Source organism: Ranitomeya variabilis, chromosome 1 (assembly GCF_051348905.1).
Source record: "Ranitomeya variabilis isolate aRanVar5 chromosome 1, aRanVar5.hap1, whole genome shotgun sequence".
NCBI classification, from domain to species: Eukaryota; Metazoa; Chordata; class Amphibia; order Anura; family Dendrobatidae; genus Ranitomeya; species Ranitomeya variabilis.
The window spans coordinates 1,027,889,609-1,027,909,861 of NC_135232.1; the positions used below are offsets into that span (position 1 = coordinate 1,027,889,609).

Sequence of the window (20,253 nt, forward strand, 5' to 3'; positions counted from 1 at the left end):
GCTAATATATGTTGTGAAATGCTTCTATTTGCTTAGTTTTTGCCTTTTAATATTATATATATTACATTTCTATCTATTTGTTTTGTGGTTTTTGTGTGCAGAATAAATTTTTGTTAACACATTCTATTTTGCTAACAGCAGTCATTAACCCGGGCGAAGCCGGGTAGTACAGCTAGTATATATTATATAGTTTGTTTTTTCTTTTTGTTGTGAGCTTCGTTTATCCTTCATATATATTATATAGTTTGTTTTTTCTTTTTGCTGTGAGCTTCATTTATCCTTTATATATTACATAGTTTGTGTTTTTTTCTTTTTGTTGTGAGCTCTATTAAGCCTTTCTTGACATTTTCCATAAGCCATGTGATTTTCCACTTTGGTAAATGGAAATAAGCTAATTTAATCCCATGAAAAATGGCAGTTCTACAAATAAGATCCAATATCCTCCATACATCTATTATAGTACCACTGTTGTTTCTATGTCTGCACTTACACGTCTCTGGTTCGTACATAATATACGGAATAATATCTCAGAAATGCTGATTGTTATTGTCAGGCGTTGTGCATCAGCATGAAACGATTCCTAAAGTGAGAGTGTTTGTGTTATTATGGAGCCGCACAGAGCAGTTTTGTCGGTTAGAGAACATTAGAAGCACATTGCTGATGGTGGTTTTCTGTGTATGAGCCATAACCACTCCCTGGTTGGAGGCTCAGCCCTAACGCCTGGGTCTGACATGCAGCTCCTCCACTTACAAAGAGCAGTTTGAGCTTTCTATGATATGGCTGCCTGTTCTGCACAGTGAGAAGAATCTAACCCTCATCTCTCCTTCCCAGAAGGGTCTGTAAGTTCCTAATGCGCATGTATGTGTATGTCTGCACTCACACGATGACTATGCCGCTGTTCCTGTGTATTTAGCTGGATGTTTGGATGCAGTATATAAAGAGCTTTCTTCTTTCTAACCGCTTTGTACATGCCTTGGTTCCTACACACGCTGTAAGCCCGGTAGGCCGATAGGCTGCACTCATGTCATGTGTTAGGAGTTATTCCAGAATAACAGATGTCACACTGTCATTATCATAGAATCCCATTCTTTGTCTAGTCCTTATTCAGCAAATAGTTTTTAACAGAATTCTGGAGTAAAACGGTTTGAAATGACAACTTTTCATGCTTATATCCCAGACAGTTTTGCAAACTTTTTGAAAAGTGGAAGGAGCTTAGCCAGGAGATTACGGGGCTGAGGACATCCAGAAAATCATATTTTACACTATAAGTAACGACAGAAATGGACTCTAGTTTTCTAACTGGAGTGCATTTTTTATAGTGGCGCACAGCAGCTAAAAGATACACCATAGTCATTAGAAGATGTCCAGGGCCTACTGAATCCGATGCATATTACTCCTTCAAGACTGGTGTGCAGAAAGCCAGCCTGGACCTATCGGGAACTAAGTGCCTATTTCACCAGCCTTTAATTTGCTGCCTGAAAAAGAAATACCTGAGCGTCCTCACTATATTTCATATTGAAATATCATGAAGAAAATCTATTGCTCACATTACCTAATGGCCTACCCTTGTCTCTGACAGCCTGAGGCTGGGGCTGCGACATTACTGGGTGAGTAAGCAACTGCAGAGTCACAATTTGGAGGCCACAGCCCAAATATTATTAATGCCATAATGGAAAGCCTCCTTGCTACACTGTGCTAACAATATACCAGGCTCAGTGTGATTTCACATTTAAATACGGTATATATATTTTTTCAATGTAGCTAAATCTAAATATATAGATACTCATGATATTGACCACCTCATCATATTAACTTGCATTGCTAGTTATTTGTGTCAGCGGGATTTGCTTGTATAAATACCCAGTTTGTGGTGTGCTATGCATTATTATCTAGTTGTAGGGCTATTTCATACCCTTCTCTGACAGTATAGGACATTATTTCATGCTAGATCCCAACAACAGCTCAAATTTGAGATGTATAAAATAATCATAATACAGTACATTGTGTATATACCGTATAAGCCGACCCGAGTATAAGCCGCCCCGAGTATAAGCCGTGGCACCTAATTTTGCCACGGAAAACTGGGTAAGCTTACTGACTTAAGTATAAGCCGGGTATGTATTGTCCCCTCATCCCTGTCCTGCTATGTGTGGCTCCCCCTGTCCTGTCCTGCTCTGTGCTGCTCCCCCAGTCCCTTCGTTGTATGTATGGCTGGGCTCCCCTGTCCCATCCTTGTATGCATAGCTTGGCTCGGCTCACCCCGTCCTCCCCATCATACTCACCCTCCTCGCGCCATCGCTGCACGTCCCTGCATCTCCGTTGTCCCAATGGCAGCTCGTCCTGTGCTGAGCGGTCACGTGGTACTGTTCATTTAGGTAATAAACATGCGCTCCACGCCTTTGGGAGTGGAGACGCTTGAATATTCATTACCTTAATGAGCGGAACCATCTGACCGCTGAGCACAGGAAGCGCTGCTGCATCGGGATAATGGAGATGCAGGGGCATTCAGCGACGGCAAGAGGAGGGCGAGTATGATGTCACAGCCGCCGACTCCTGCCGCAGCTCCACCACTTCCCTCCCCCACCGGCTTTCTGGATCATGAGGGGGGCATTTTCAGCGCAAAAAAAGTGCAGAAAATCTCGGCTTATACACGAGTATATACGGTAGCAATGTATCTTTATGATCCCTCTATACTGAGGTGAAGAACATGATTTTTTTTAGTCCTACAAAAGTAGTAAAAATAATAAACAATTACAAAAATGTAATTTATTTTTTCTTTGAGTGTCCCCAGGTATCATACCCACAACCTTAAAATATTACAGGCAGGCGCTTTAAGCTACTAAGCAACAAGTCCTGATAATGTTAGCGGGATAATTTTGTGTACTTGACCTGTACTGCAGGCTCTGACTACAGGCTGATTATACTGATAGAAATACACTGCTGTGTACAATGTATGTATTTTTATATCCTATAAAAGTGCGAAAAAATAATGGAAAACAGTTGATAATGAAAAAATAGTAATTTTTAATGCATTTTACAAAAAAATAATAAATATCATAAATCAGCAAATAACATGGACAAATTTGCTGTCCCTGTAATCGTAACGACAGGCACGTCACAGAAATCAGATTATTTACAGGGATAGGGAAATTACGTAAAAAAATGGCGTGGTTGATATTTTTTCCTCTATTGAACCCATAAAAAATGTAACAAAAAATGTAATGCTTAGGCAGTGCTCACATGTAGTGTAAATGCTGTGTTCTTTTTGCTGCTTTTTTTTTCTGCTGGTGTCCTCACCACACACGCAATAACAATGTTCTCTGATTATTGCGTGTTTGCTGCATTTCTTTTATGCACTTTTCCTTTTGTTTGATGTGATTTTGAGGGCAGATACTAAGCAGAGCTTTTATCGCTTTTTTAATACTGCAGAAAAGCTTTGATTCAGCGCTTAAAGACGCAACAGCGTTTTCTTTTTCATGCATTTTTTTTCAGAAGAAGCTTCTAAAGAAAAAATGTACCAAAACTGCAGAGTTCATCAGCATCTTCAGACCACAGAGGGAGGAGACTTAGGAATCACATCCACTTTGCTTCGAAATTTAAACCGTGTTCACATGTAGTATAAATGCTGTGTATTTTCTGCTGCTTTTTTGAACAAAAATTCTGCTGTTTAACTGCCCAAGCAAAGTGGATGTGATTTCATGAAAACTGCTCCCGCTATTAGAATTCAACAAACACTATTTTACCTATATTTTTTTACCTATTTTTGCCTATATCTTTCATCCCTTTAAATTTTGCTTTTTTTAATTTTATTTTGTTCTTGTTTGCGTCTGTATTACTGTGTACTTAAGATATGTCTCCCCCCTTTTTCGTTACCCCATTTTTGTAAAAAATCCAAAGTGGTTTGTATTAACAAGAAAGACACCCTCTGGGCGCCTAAGGACACTGCTGAACTGTTCGGTTTTGGTGCTTTTTTTTTCTCTAGATGCTTGTATGTGGAGCCTAAGAAAAATGCATGTAACAAACTGCAGATACTTTATTAAGTGCAGAATCAATGCTTTTCTGTACTATATATACGTGGATTCACAACTACACCAAAAACAAATCAAGTAAGGGGGAAAAGATTGTTATTGTGTAGTTTGGTGAGGAAATCTGCAGAACACAAAAAACACAGGATTTATGCAACGTGTGAATATGGCCTTATATACACAAAAAAGCCAGATGTCGAATAGTGAAGCTACATAAACATGAGAAAGTTCTGGCGAGTCCGACTGTGAATGAAAGAACAGAAAATAAAGCCGAAGGACACACAGATGACGTCCCATCAGCACTGGCTAAAAGATGCTCCAGGGACGCGAAAAGTTAGCGATTCGCATCTTCCCATCAAGCTGCTAGGTACCATTGATCTACACACTGGAGTCCCGGGAATCTATCCGCTCATCTTTAGTTCCAACTGTCACAGATACAACTGACAGTACTGGATTTGGGTCTATGCCCTGCAGTCTTGAGCATCTGCTGAATTTCCCTCACTCCAGGAACCCTCTGACAACTCCTCCTGCTTGGGGAGAAAGAAATTGTAAATGGGCGTGGATTGGGGTCTGACCAGGGGTGTGGCCAAAATTTGCTGATCTGTCCCTCTTTCTGTTCTTCAAAGTTATTAGGTGTTAGGTATACTTTAATATCATCCAGCTTCCATCTACCTGAATTGCACATCACAGAATGTCCAGAACTTCCTTGGGCAGGACGGCCAGACCGAGCAGTAGCTTGACACTGAAGATTGCTGTTTTATATTAATAATAATTTTCATTTCTATAGCACTAACATATTCTGCAGAACTTTGCAATTCAGATGGTACATGTTCAAACAAGATAATACATTATAGAGTAACACATAATTCAGCATATACCAAGAAGAGTGAGGGCTCTGCTCAAAGGCTTACAATCTATGAGGAAATAAGGATAGCACAAAAGGTAAAATCAAAGTGCTAGGCTAGTCTAAAGAAATTAGTTTTTAGGGTACTCTTAAAACTGTGGATACTGAAAATTGACCAGATTATTTTTGGTAGTGTGTAATAGAGTGCAGGGTTGCGTATGTCACCACGGAACAGACAGACCAACTGTTGAGGGGAATTTATTAACAGGAGTAGATTCTCCTCGCAGGGAGTAAACAGGGGGTTAATAGAGGTAAATCAATAGTAAACAGTTAAACGGAAACGAAAGGGTTAACGAATAACGAGTGTTCTTGTAACTTATCAGTCCAGGGAGGTCCTGACTGAAGGGTCCTTATTCTAATGTGGGTACAGTCACCAGCAACACTTGAAGAGTCTGAAGTCTTTCCTGTCTTCTGAGAACTGGAGACTCCTGGAGACTCCGGGGTTAAACTTTTGCAGCCTGTTCTTCTCAAAGTGAAACTGGAACCAGGAAATAGCACAGTCTCCGTCGCTGCTGCAAGAGCCCCTGTGCACCAGGCCGACAGTCTCTCTGTAGTAACGGTGTCACACACACTGGGCAGTTACTTATCACACTCAGGGATCTTTGCTTGTCACTGCGGTCACCAGGGCTGCACAGTCACTGTCTCTGATTCAGGAGGCTTCCAAATCTACACCCCCACATCCAGCCTTCACTCTGGTGGGGATCTCAGCCTCAGTGCCCTCACGGGGAGCACTACTTTTAGGGGAGCACGGTGCTGCAGCCTGCCCTCTCTTTGGCGCGCTGCCTTCTCTCTGCTCTCCCGCTCTTTTCTGACCACTCCCCTCTCTTTTCCCAGCAGTCACCACGTCCCCTCTGTCCAGGGCAGAAAGTCTTCCCCCCAACAACCCAGCTGTCTGGCTAAGTGGTTCCAGGCAAGGAGCAGGGAAAGCAACCTCCTTACAAGTGCATTCCAGAAAACTGCGGCAGCACGAGAAAAGTCCTGGAGATGAGAGTGACAGATTTACAGAGGATGTTAGTCTTAGGTCATTAGTAGTGTTGAGCGATACCTTCCGATATTTGAAAGTATCGGATTGCATCGGCCGATATCCAAAAAATATCGTATATCGCCGATACCGATACCTGATACCAATACAAGTCATTGGGACACAAATATCGGAAGTAATCCTGGATGGTTCCCAGGGTCTGAAGGAGAGGAAACTCTCCTTCAGGCCCTGGGATCCATATTCATGTAAAAAATAAAGAATAAAAATAAAAAATATGGATATACTCACATGAATATGGATCCCAGGGCCTGAAAGAGAGTCTCCTCTCCTCCAGACCCTGGGAACCATACGCACCGCACACGCCTGGGAGCTTATAGGAACTTCCGATTCCGATTTCCGATATCACAAAAATATTGGAACTCGGTATCGGAATTCCGATACAGCGAATATCGGCCGAATGCTCAACAACACTAGTCATTAGTGGAATGGAAAGGACTGGTAGTGTGGTAGACAGACATGAGTGAGAAAATGTAGGGTGGTGCAGAACTGTGTAGAGCTTTCTGGGTAAGGCTGCCGTCACACTAGCAGTATTTGGTCAATATTTTACATCAGTATTTGTAAGCCAAAACCAGGAGTGGGTGATAAATGCAGAAGTTGTGCATACGTTTCTATTATACTTTTCCTCTAATTGTTCCACTCCTGGTTTTGGCTTACAAATACTGATGTAAAATACTGACCAAATACTGCTAGTGTGACGGCAGCCTAAGAGTAATACATTTATGGTGGATTCTGTAGTGGATGGCAACCAGTGCAAAGACTGGCACATTGTGGTGGCATGTGTGCATTCATGATAGATTGGAGAGGGGAGGGTTTAGCAAGAGGGAGACTGATTAGTAGAGAATTGCAGTAGTCCAGACAAGAAGGAATCAGAGCAGCAGTGAGTGGTTTTACAGAGTCAAAGGTAAGGAAAGTTTGAATTGTAGAGATGTTTTAGATGTTTTTGAGGTGCAGGTGACATGAGTGTTTATAAAAACTTTGCACATATCTCAAAATGGAACCAATAAAATCTACAGATTGTTTTTTTAAAAAATAAACCCTCATAGAGCTCTGTAAACAACAAACTCGTGGCTCTCAGAATACGATGCAAAAATATTGTTAAAAAGTTATTTTCTTGTGCAAAAGTAGTTAACGGTAAAAAAAAACAAAAACATAAATTGGGAATCACTGTAAAATTATAAACGCATACTATAAAACTACTGCATTCTGGGGACTAGAAGACGCACTTTTTTTCCCCCAAATGCGGAAAAAATTTTGAGGCCATTTTCCTGTAGCTGACCACCGGGAGAGCAATGTGTGAAACGGGGACTCCACTCCTGCCTACACTACTGACATTTTCATGAAGCCCACTGCCAGGATACCCCCTCCTCCCAGCCCATGACCTTCAGCATCGCCCCACTCCTGCCACCACCAGCTTCCTGCAGAGGCGACCCTGCCTCCTGTGACCCACTCCTCCGTCTCTGTCCTCCTGGTTAGCTAAATTCAAAATATAACAAGGACCCCATTTGACAATTTTTTAATTTTTTTCCTATTTTCCTTCTCAAAATTTGGGGTGCGTCTTATGGTCTGGTGCATTTTATAGTCCAGAAAACATGGGATATGATAATTTATCTCACATGGTCAATACCATACATAAAGAAATATGAAAAACAATAGCAACATTTCATGTCTTTGCTCATCCAGCCTCACAAAAAATGACATAAAAAAGTGATCAAAAAGTCATATTTACCCAAAAATAACACCAGTCAAAATAAAAACATATCCTGCTAAAAATAAGCTTTGAAGCAACTCTGTCTTCATAAAAAAAAGTTATGGTTTTACGAATGCGGCGAACCCCTCCCAGCCTTTTGTTTAATTGATTTTTTTATGTAAAAATAGTAAAGCATATAAAACATTCCACTCGGCAAAAAAGTGTAATAAAAAGTAATCCAAAAGTAAGATATTAGAAATATTAGAAAATGGTACCACTGAAAAGTAAATTTTGTCAAAAAAATAAGCCCTCATGCAGCTTAACCCCTTAACGACCGCCGATACGTCTTTTAATGGCGGTAGTTAAGGGTACTTAAACAATAGAAAAAGTGTTTAGCGCCCCCCAGAGTTGGATTTTTTCCAGGGTCTTGGCTGCCGGGGGTAGCTGAGACCCCAGAGAACATGATTCGGGCTGGTTTTTACTGACCCCCAGGTTGCGATTGCCGTTATTAACCGTATAACAGCAACCGGAAAAAAAGCGCGATTTGCCATTTAATTTCTCTGTCCTCCAATGTGACCGCACATCAGAGGACAGAGAAATAGGGTCTCCGATCGCCCCCTGATACTTACCAGTGTCTCCCGGTGTCCCTGGGTCCTCCTGCTTCCCCCCACAGCCGCTGGCGTCTTCTTCCGGTAAGAAAATGGTTGGCGCATGCGCAGTGCGCCCACCGAGATCTGCCGGCCGGCACCTGGCAACAATAGGAAGATTTTTCCAATTGGTTCATTTTGGTCACTGTGATAGACTCTATCACAGTGATCAAAATAAAAAAAACCTGTAAATAACCCCCCTCTTTATCACGCCCTTAGTTAGGGAAAAATAATAAAATAAAGAAAATGCATTTATTTCCATTTTCCCATTAGGGTTACAGTTGGGCTAAAGTGAGTTGGGCTAAAGTTAGGGTTATGGTTGGGGCTCAAGTTAGAGTTAGAGTTGGGATTAGGGTTAGGGTTCAGATTAGGGTTGGGATTAGTGGGATTAGGGTTGGGATTAGAGTTAGGTTTGTGGTTAGGGTTATGGTTAGGGTTGGGATTAGGGTTAAGGGTGTGTTGGGGTTAGGGTTGGGATTAGGGTTATGGGTGTGTTGGGGTTATGGTTAGGGTTGGGATTAGGGTTAGGGGTGTGTTGGGGTTATGGTTAGGGTTGGGATTATGTTTAGTGGTATGTTGGTGTTACGGTTAGAGATAGAATTGGAGGGGTTTCCACTGTTTATGTACATCAAGGGGTCTCCAAACGTGACATGGCGCAAGCATTGATTCCAGCCAATTTCGCATTCAAAAAGCCAAATGGTGCTCCCTCCCTTCTGAGCCCCGACGTGCGACCAAACAGTGGTTTACCCCCACATATGGGGCATCAGTGTACTCAGGACAAATTGGACAACAACTTTTGGGGTCCAATTTCTCCTGTTATCCATGAGAAAATAAAAAATAGCAGGCTAAAAAAATCATTTTTGTGGAAAAAAATGATTTTTTATTTTCACGGCCCTGCGTTATAAACTTTAGTGAAACACTTAGGGGTTCAAAGTTTACACAAAACATCTAGATAAGTTCCTTGGGGTTTTGTTTCCAAAATGGGGTCACTTGTGGGGGGTTTCTACTGTTTAGGCACATCAGGGGCTCTGCAAACGCAACATGGCACCCACAGACCATTCTATCAAAGTCTGCTTTCCAAAACGGCACTCCTTCCCATATGGTAGTATCGGAGTACTCAGGACAAATTACACAACAACTTTGCTGGTCCAATTTCTCCTGTTACTCTTGTGAAAGTAAAAATTGGGGGGTGAAAAGATCATTTTTGTGGAAAAAATGATTTTTTTATTTTCACGGCTCTACGTTATAAACTTCTGTGAAGCACTTGGGGGTTCATAGTGCTCAACACACATCTGGATAAGCTCCTTGGGGGGTTCTAGTTTCCAAAATAGGGTCACTTGTGGGGGTTTCCACTGTTTAGGCACATCAGGGGCTCTCCAAACGTGACATGGCAACCAATCTCAATTCCAGCCAATTCTGCATTGAAAAAGTCAAACGGCACTCCTTCTCTTCCAAGCTCTGCCGTGCGCCCAAACAGTGGTTTACTGGGTATCGGCATATTCAGGAGAAATTGCACAACAAATTTTCTGGTTCATTTTCTCTTTTTACACTTGTGAAAATAAAAAAAAATGGTTCTGAAGTAAAATGTTTGTAAAAAAAACCTTAAATGTTATTTTTTTTCCTTCCACATTGCTTCAGTTCCTGTGAAGCACATAAAGGGTTAATAAACTTCTTGAATGTGGTTTTGAGCACCTTGAGGGGTGCAGTTTTTAGAATTGTGTCACTTTTGGGTATTTTCTGTCATATACACCCCGTTAAGTGACTTTAAATGTGAGATGGTCCCTTAAAAAAATGGTTTTGTGAATTTTTTTGTAACAATGAGAAATCGCTGGTCAACTTTTAATCTTTATAACTTCCTAACAAAAAATGTGGGAAATGTTTTTAACTATTTTGTGTGACATATCTCTCTGATTTAAGTGCATACAAATTCAAAGTTTGAAAATTTTTGCCATATTTCCTTTTTTTTTCATAAATAAACGCAAGTAATATCGAAGAAATTTTACCACTATCATGAAGTACAATATGTCTCGAAAAAGCAATCTCAGAATCAGCAGGATCCGTTAAAGCGTTCCAGAGTTATAACCACATAAAGTGACAGTGATCAGAATTGTAAAAATTGGCCTGGTCATTAACATGCAAATTGGCTTCGTCACTTAAGGTACCGTTACACTAAGCGACGCTCCAGCGATATAGACAACGATCCGACCTAAACTAGATCGCTGGAGCGTCGCTGTTAGGTTGCTGTAGAGACGTCAAACACAGCAGCTCCGGAACGATGCAGGAGCGATCCAGTGATGTAACGGTGACTCACTTATCGTTCTCGCTGGTTGTTAGCTCCATGTAAAAACATTGCTGACATCGTTGCTTTTGCTGTCAAACATGACGATACACGCCGACCTGGCGACCAAATAAAGTTCCAGACTTCTAGCTCCGACCAGTGATATAACAGCGGGATCCAGATTGCTGCTGCGTGTCAAACACAACGAGATCGCTATCCAGGACGCTGCAACGTCACGGATCGTTGTCGTTCTCGTTGGAAAGTTGTTTAGTGTGAAGGTACCTTTAGGGGTTAAGCACAGCAAATACATGGTAAAGATAGCACTAATCACAACAATAGAAAACATGTAAAAATTCAAATACCCTAGGAATACTAATAAGTATGTGTAAATTCAAGAATACGTAAAAGATAAAACAATTTAAAAGGAAATAAATATAAAGAACAAACAGAAGAAGGCCATAGATCCAGTCAGGAAAAGATATACAAATTTGTCACAGTAATAAGTCCCATAAATCTCGGTGCAGAGTTACATATATCTCCTGCCGTAGTTGATTCCAACCCACAAACTTTGTAAGGAAATGAAACCTAAAAACAAAAATTATGGTTAAAATAATTAAAACCAACAAAGGAAGTGGTCACAAAAAAGAATTTAAAAGGAGCATGCCTTTAAAGCAAAGGGAACAAAACTACTATGGCAATTACAGAACAAGGAAAAAAATGATATGTTAATTAAGACAAATGGACTTTGGTCCCCAATTTTCTCACCAGTCTTGATGAGAAGGCGCGGTGGCGTCAGGCGCTCTTGATTCACGAAGAAGTGCATGAGTTTGTAACTTTTCAAAGTAGTTCACACCAGAATTCTAGTGAAATTGCTTTGATGAATCAGGGCCAAAGCGTTTCCAACCTCTAAATCCATTGCACCTTTTTCTGCACAAGATGTCGTTTCCAGTTACATTAAAATAAATACTGTAATTAAAAAATACAAATTATTTTAACAATGCATACATTTTTAAATTTACAATTTTATTTCCGATTTCATCAAAATAAGGAAAAAACTAAAGGTTTATCAGGCAAATTATTATTTCATCAGTATTTTCTTAAAATCCAATACATGTGCTTGGAGAATGAGAGGTTCAATACTAGAAGGTGCTCAGGAAGTGTTAATGGTTCATGAGGTAGGGGGCATAATATATTTGCCTTCCCCCGTAAATTATGTTAAGCCACTGTGTGTTTTAATTATTGTATAAATCTGATAATATTTTTGTATGTTTTTTTAACAGAAACAAAATGGAACAGGCATATATATCCTCCACCATATGTACGCTATGTACTATGTATATCGTATTCATGGTACCCGTCATGTCTGAAAATCATTGTAAAGTCACAACAGAGGAAGCTGACTGTAGTCACTTGGAATTATATACTATACCCTCTGACCTTCCATTGACTATTAAAATCTTAGACCTTTCTCACAATCGACTAAAGTCACTGCCTGCAGCCAATCTCTCTAGATATGATCAACTTCAGCATCTAGATGTTGGTTATAATACTCTCCATATTCTGGAATCAGCCTTATGTCAACAACTGCCATTGCTTAAAATACTAAACCTACAACACAACGAATTTACCAAGATTTCCGAAAAAGTCTTCACTTCCTGCACAGGTCTTTTGGAGCTGAGACTAAATTCTAATGGAATAAAAGAAATTTTGTTGAACCCATTTGAAAATCTTCAGGTACTGTTCATTCATTTTGAAGGAGTTCTCGCAACTTAGAATGTTATCAAATATCCACAGGACAGGTGATAACTTGGTGACCGCTGGGGATCTCACTCTTGGGACACCCACCATTTCAGGGAAAGGGGATCTGTAATGTCCCAATGTCATGAGTGCTAGTAATTGTCTTTGAGACTGTTGGAGAGTAGAGATCTCAGCTGTCTCCAGCAGTTTTGTAGACAATGAAGTGAACTGTGGTGTGCATGTGCACCAATCACTGCAATCCAACAAGGCACTTAAGAGCTTTATTCGTAAAGACAATTGGGACCCTCAGTGATCAGAGTTATCACATATTCGCATGCTATGTTGCAATAACACGGTGCAGGGGCAGCATGGTGGCTCAGTGGTCAGCATTGCAGCCTTGCAGTGCTGGGGTCCTGGGTTCAAATCCCACCAAGACAACATCTGCAAGGAGTTTGTATGTTCTCCCCCCGTGTTTGTGTGGGTTTTCTCCGGGTTCTCCGGTTTCCTCCCACATTCCAAAAAACATACTGATAGGGAATTTTGATTGTGAGTCCCATTGGGGACAGTGATGATAATGTGTGCAAACTGTAAAGCGCTGCGGAATATGTTAGCGCTATATAAAAATAAAGAATATTATTATTAATAATAATAACCACTTCAACGATCTTAGCCAAAGTTTTTTCATGACCATTTTTGTTTTCTATCAGTGTGATTAAACCCCTGGTATTATTCTTGACAGAACTTGCGCATTCTAGATGTGTCGCACAACAAAATGACATCTACAGCTTTAGGAAACAAAGGGCAGCTACCAAAGCTTTCCGAGCTTCTGTATTCACATAATATGATTAAAGAACTGAAGAATGACGATTTCAGGTTTCTTGGAAACAACTCTGTGCAGAAGCTCGATCTTTCATCGAACCCTGTGAAAGAGGTAAGGTGGCAAACTAAAAGGTAAAGGGGGTCACACACTAAAAATTCAATAGAAGCCCTTTTCTGTTGCGTAGTAGAGGACCGTGTTTTTGTTTGCCCGATCTTCTGTACATCATTTGGTGTTCACCCTCTACATGCAAAAATCATACATACAAACACATTATTCTTGATAGTACTCTGATTTGCTTAGCTGATGTGTGTCCCAACGATCTGTTGTTCGGTAGTTTTTACACACAGAAAGAACTATTAGGCTAAGTTCAAAAGTATTTTTTTTTAAATTGCCCTATTTTCGTCTGTATTTTCATCCATCCGTATGCTATCTGTATGTCCTTTTTTACATCAATATGGCATCCGTATTTATACATCAGTAGTTAATAAAATGTATGTTTCGGTAGGCCTCCACCAAGACGGGGAGTAATGCTGCCAGCAGAATAAAATGGTGAAAGTTGGGAAAGGATCCATGATCAAGCGGTCTGAATAAACAATGTCCAGACCTCAGTTGCAACAGGAAAAAAAAACTTGCTTTTACTGGAGCAATTGATGATAATGATGATTAATACAGCTCTGCATAGTTATTCAGTACACTGAGCCAAACGCCTCTCATGGTTTGATGAGCCCGGCTCTTTCCTGGCAATATGTAGCAGTTCTCCTCATTCCTGCTGCATATAGCCCAATACGTGCACTAAAACTTTTCCTCTTGCCTGGACCTTGTCATAGACGACACCTCAGGCTTACAGGAAAGTACCTCAGCTCTCTTTCCACTGCTGTCAACTAAGGTTCATATCAAGACACCTCTTCTCTGACTTCGTCTGGCAGATGTCCCATGTGGCTGCACAGATTTTGCTGGAGTTCCGACAGTGACCACATTAAAGGCACTGGCTGGCCTCCTTGACCTCCAGCACCACTCAATCCCAGGGGCGCAGGGTTGATTCTCCTGGGCTCGGTCGTTCTCCTGAGGGAGCTGCTACTCACCAGACTTCACAATAACTCTTACACTAATTACATGTGTCTGTGTAAAAAGGGCTGAAGAGCTGGCTTCTCACACCATCAAAGTTCATGGACATTTGCAATGCCTGACATTGAAGGGCGCCACATGTACAAGACCAAATACAGTTTCCAGTGCTAAGTATTGCAATGTATGAATTAAAATGGGATGCTATATGGTGGATTTGTATGGAATCCAATTTATTTTTCGAACCCATGGACTTAAATAGGCGAGTATCATCCAAAATACAGAAAAGACTAGTGCATGCTGCTATTTCTCTTTTCATGCAGACATTCGGTCCATGTGAAAAAAACGGATCCGAGTCGTCTGAAAAACCAAATTAAAAATATTGCACTGAGTGCTTGCTGTCTGGTTAAGATCAGGTTTTTTCCAAGGACAGCACTCGCAATGAAAATACGGTTGTGTAAATGACGCCTTATAGTGGAAAAAAACATCTGACCCTCATTAACTAGAACACTGTGCAATTTCAATTAAAAAATACTGATTTGTTTTTCACTTTATAGCTTCTCCAGGTGTAAACAGTGAAAGTACAAATTGAGGAATAACATAAATAACTTCTCTTTAGACTAACTTCTGCAAATGAGCCATGTCCCCATAAGGCCTATAACTATAAATATAATATAAAATAAGACACAAGACACTTTTAATGCTTGGAATAAATGGCCGTGTGGTTTTATTTTGGGTTACAAAATCCAATTAAATGAATAAATAACCAATAAATAATATCCATAAATTCATAAGTCCAAAATGTCCATAAACTTCCATAAACCAAATCCACTCAAAATTGAGTGATTTTTACCCACAAATAAAACCAAACGACAGGTAAATGATAACATAAGGGGAGGGAGGGCGGGATCTTCTTTTCTTCAGGCACTGGCGAACTGAGCATCTAACGCCGGTGCACAGGTATATATAATCATAAAATCTGCCCAGCAACTGATTGACAACCAATCAAGTTGTCAAATTTTAAGCGGGCAAAAAGCCAGCCAGAACCAGATCTGACTGCTTTTACATAAAAGAAATGTAAACTGCGTTGACCTCAACTTGACCCTGAAATCATGGTCAGAAATGAATGTATTAGGCCTATGTGGACATGGGACCCCCGCTATATTTTAATGTTTGAGCGGGGGGGCTTACATGTCCCCATAAGGCCTATAACTATAAATATAATATAAAATAAGACACAAGACACTTTTAATGCTTGGAATAAATGGCCGTGTGGTTTTATTTTGGGTTACAAAATCCAATTAAATGAATAAATAACCAATAAATAATATCCATAAATTCATAAGTCCAAAATGTCCATAAACTTCCATAAACCAAATCCACTCAAAATTGAGTGATTTTTACCCAAAAGGCCAAGGTTCAAAGAGCCGAGGCCCCCCCCAAACCACACAGCCATTTTTCGATTATATTGCCCATATTAAGATTGAATATATCAAGTCCGATTTCGGACAGATGAATCAAATCATCTCTGAACATCCCTGGTAAAAAACCTTCTAAATCTGTATGTCTAAATGAAAACCCAGAGATAAGAGGCAAAAACTTCTTCATGGAAAAATTAACCCTCTTCCTGATCTTATCCAAAAATGAAAGTTGATGACAGTTCCAAGCACGCCTGGGGATGACTTCAGAAAAAACAACACCAGATAATGGAAAAGCTTGTCTTAAATAAGTAAAATCTGACCGCATAATAGCCAGCAAATTCAACGTGTTGATTTTTCCCAAGTCATTCCCAGCGAGGTGAACTACAATCAGATCTGGATAAGGAAAATTCTCTAAACAACTCTTTACTTCAGAAACTAAAGAAGGCCAAGTCAAGCCGCGAATACCGTGCCAAAACACTTGTACTTTAGAAGAATGGAACGATAGATTCTCAGAATATGATCGAAGGCTGGCCCTCTTCTGGGCCCAGAAGACAAATGAATGCCCAATGATCCATATAACTGCAGGACATAAGAGAAATAACAATTAATCAGGATATAAATTTGGACGAACATAAATTTTGAATCTATTCGACTCCCATCTTCCCAGTCTTTTTATTCTATTGTCAGATAGGCCAGCCCTGGATGCTTCTGTGGCCGCACCTATTCTGAAAGAATGGGAAGTAATTTTGAGATGGTTTTTCCCCAAAAATGCCAAGCACTTTTTTAAAATAAAATTAAATTGAAAAACCGTCACCGGGGAGGAGTCTCTATGAACAAATAGGGAGCCTTCAACAGAAGGCCTAAACAAAATCCACTTAGACAAGTTAGTCACAGGGCAAATCTTAGACTCAGGGAATGAATTCAAACGTAGCTCAGATCCTCGCCCTAGCTGATCCGTTTTAGACTTCCTGATAAACAAAAGAAGAAAATGTTGAAAAATTCTGACGTCTGAGAGCATAATCCCGGATGAAACAGTCTTCTTAGCTGAAACTACCTCACTGACCCGTAGCGCCCCAAAGAAAGAGATAGAAAATATTGAATTAAACAGAAGTGCTTCCTCCATATTCCTACACACATGCCCGAGAGCGGAACAAATATCAATTAACAAAGAAATGGAAATAGGGCATCTCAAATCCGGACAAAACCTCTCCCTCCTCAGGCCCTTTAAAAATTGTTTAACTAAAAAGAAATCTGTTAATGCAATACCACCATGCATTTTCAAAAAGAAAGATATACCTGCAAAACTTTTTGCTATCGTAGAGAAAGATAAACCCCGTCTGACCAAAGACTCAGCGAATCTCAAAGCAGAATTTGGATCAGGAACATAGGGGTCAAAACCGAAAAGCACAGAAAAATCGACCCATTTCTTCCATGCGACTGAGTAATCAGTCCATGATCTTAATGATAAAGAATTCTGAATAAAATAAGGAATTATATTGGAATCAGGTCCTGAATTGAAAGGGGGGAATCGTACGCTTCTCTGTCTGCCATTGGGACCTGTAGATAAAAATCAAACCACTGACGATGTAATATGAGATCAGTTAAATGACTAATTCTACCATCTCCCAAAGCTGCTTTTAACCAAATATTGCAGTTCAGGCACTCCAAAACCAATTTTCTCAGAATTTTTGCAGCTATCGCATTCTTGGAAGATAGAGTATTGATTGAAAAATTCACTGCTGGGTTCATGGTATGTAATACAACCCTGAAATTTCTCAACTCATGACCCCATAGGCAAATACACAGAAGGATTGATAACAGCTCAGCGATAAACGGGTTTTTGTTTAAATTTCTAGCAACCCAACTAGCAGGCCATTCCCGGGATACCCAGTGAGTTTGAAATAAACAAGCCAAACCCATATTGGAATCTACCGAAAAAACGAGGGGAATAGAATCTGAGGAAATAAAAGGGGATTGAATTATTGATTTACCATTAAAGCCCTCCAAAAATGCTAGCCAGATTCTGGCATCCTCCTTCACTTCAGAACATAGTCTGATGTGGGAATTGGGAGAGGAATGCCCTTTAGTGGCTTCATAAAGTGACCTGGAAAAAACCCTGCCGATCGGAATTACTCTTAGAGAAAAATTCAGTAGGCCCAGTAGGGACTGAAGCTCCTTCAAAGTGATTTTGTCCTTTCTTAATAAGTTTTCTAGCGAACCACGAAGTTTGTCAATTTTCTCACGAGGTAACAGAGTTTCCATTTTAACTGAATCAATCGTGATACCCAAAAATTCAATACAACTACAAGGGGGTACCGTCTTCTCGTGGGCAATTGGGATTCCAAAATATGCGCACAATTCCAAAAACTTAGAAAGAGTATTTTCACAAGCCTTAGATTGGGAAGGGCCAACAAAAAGGAAATCATCTAAATAATGTAAAATACCCGCCTCACAACCACTATATTCTAAAACCCAATGTAAAAAACGAGAAAAATTTTCAAAATAAAAACAGGACAGGGAAAAGCCCATAGGAAGGCATTTGTCAAAAAAGAAGCAGTTATCAAAATGGAAACCTAAAGAATTAAACCCCTCCGGGTGTACAGGGAGAAGTCTGAAGGCAGACTTGATGTCTGATTTGGACATAAGGGAATTAGGGCCGAATTTCCTAAGCATATCCAGAGCAATATCAAAGGATGAGTAGGTGACAGAACACAATGACTTGTCCACCTCATCATTCAGTGATTGACCAACTGGATAAGAAAGGTGATGAATCATACGGAAAGAACCCGATTCCTTCTTGGGAACGATACCCAGGGGGGATAACCGAAAATTTAAAAACGGGGGAGACAAAAAAGGGCCCGCGACCCTGCCTAAATCAATTTCCGAAAAAAATTTTTCCCTAGCAACATCGGGGAAGTCGGCAATGGATGGAAGATTTTTAACTAAAACACACCCAGAGCCTTTAAATTGAGGAACATGAAAACCTAGAGAAAAACCATTATATAATAAACTACTGATCTCCCTGTCTGGGTATTTGTTTAGCCAGTGGGCCATTCTTTCCAGCCTCACTGGCGATTGAGCCTTTAGAAATTGCTTCTTTGGAGGATTGCTGGGCAGCCTGCTTTTTAAAGCATTTGGACATTGGGTGGGGGTTCCCACAAAAAGAACATTCGTGCCGAAAACGGCAGCTATTGTTCCACTTACAAGATGAATCATTATAAGCGAAACAAACACCTTTTTTGGTAGCAGAAAAAGAAGGCTGCCTAGCAACAGTAGTCCTCATAGGAAGCATGAGATTGATCCACAAACCAATGTCTTTGGATCCCCATTTCAATTCGGGATGAACTGACAGCTTGTGTCTAAAAGCCTCATCATAACTGAGCCAAGCGGAGCCACCAAAATTTCTATAAGCTTCCAAAATAATATCAACATGTTGGAAGAGACTACTACAAAGGTTAGGAGATCTCTCTCCCAACACGGAAGCATAGATGGTGAACGCTTGGACCCAGTTATGAAATGACCTAATATTACGCTTAGTATCATCATTATCACATTTGTCATCTTTCTTATCAGTTTTAGGGGGATGATCCCTACTGGGTAACAATGAAAAGAGATCGACAAATTGATTATTCCAAATGAGCTCCTTAACAGAGGGGCTCAAATGGAATCCCAGCGGGGAAAGCTCACAAGTTAGAGCCTCCTTGAAAGGATTCAAAGGAGGCACAACAAGGGCAGCAGCCTCTGAGCGAAACAAGGCAGGAGAAGCTGCTGTCCGAGAAGAATTGCTAGCCTCGCATAATGCTTCGGCTACCACAGATTTAATTAAATCTCTTAATTGGTTCTGAGGGACAGACAAGGGGGTATTATAAATCTCACCCCTCGTCGATCGGTTGTCCGGTCCTCCTCCTTCACAGCCTGCGCTCCAGCCCGCAGGAAGGGGCGAGCGCAGCTGCCTGGCAGATCCTGCATCGCGGTCCTCTTCTTCATCAGATGACATGGGGGGTGGAGCGGACCTCGAGCTCCGCACGGCCGTTGCAGGAGCTGACCGGGCGCCAGCCGAGAGGGGCACCGCAGCGCTTTTACGGCCGGTGCCCTTCCTGGCTCTTCCGGCCGCTCCCGATGACGTGGACGGCTCGCTCTGATGACGGCTTCCGAAGTCTCGCTGAGGGCTGCGCGATTTTGATGCGCAGCGGCGGCCGGACTTCCTGCTCACCGCTGACACGCCAGGCCTGGACGCCGCAGAAGACGGGGCAGCTGAAGAAACCGTCTTCTGTCTTCTGCTTCTCGCTGGAGAGCTCACAGCGGCCGGAGCTCCCATTTCCAGCCCCGCATCTGGTGTCGGATGATCCGGAACAGACGGAGGAGCGATGGCTTCGGAGGCTGCTAGCGGAGGTTTTATAGCCAAGCAGCTCCTCAGCCAGTCCTCCCCATCCTTCTCGCCGGCTCTTGATAGAAGTTCCTGCAGAAGCTTCTCCATCTCTTCTAGGAGGTATCTTCTTTTCTTCAGGCACTGGCGAACTGAGCATCTAACGCCGGTGCACAGGTATATATAATCATAAAATCTGCCCAGCAACTGATTGACAACCAATCAAGTTGTCAAATTTTAAGCGGGCAAAAAGCCAGCCAGAAC

At 41.1% G+C, this 20,253-nt stretch overlaps 1 protein-coding gene across 2 annotated transcripts in view; it reads left to right on the top strand.

Moving 5' to 3' along the window:
* The first annotated feature begins 701 nt into the window (after positions 1–701).
* TLR3 (toll like receptor 3) overlaps positions 702–20,253 on the top strand; it is a 68,239-nt gene continuing 48,687 nt past the window's right edge. Inside the window, exons 1-3 of one of the 2 annotated variants that reach the window (XM_077279631.1) lie at positions 702–839; positions 11,864–12,317; positions 13,060–13,251. In XM_077279631.1, the coding sequence (XP_077135746.1) occupies positions 772–839; positions 11,864–12,317; positions 13,060–13,251 (714 nt within the window). In that variant the 5' untranslated portion in view covers positions 702–771. The remainder of the gene's footprint in view (positions 840–11,863; positions 12,318–13,059; positions 13,252–20,253) is intronic. The other variant, XM_077279632.1, reaches the window with a different exon arrangement.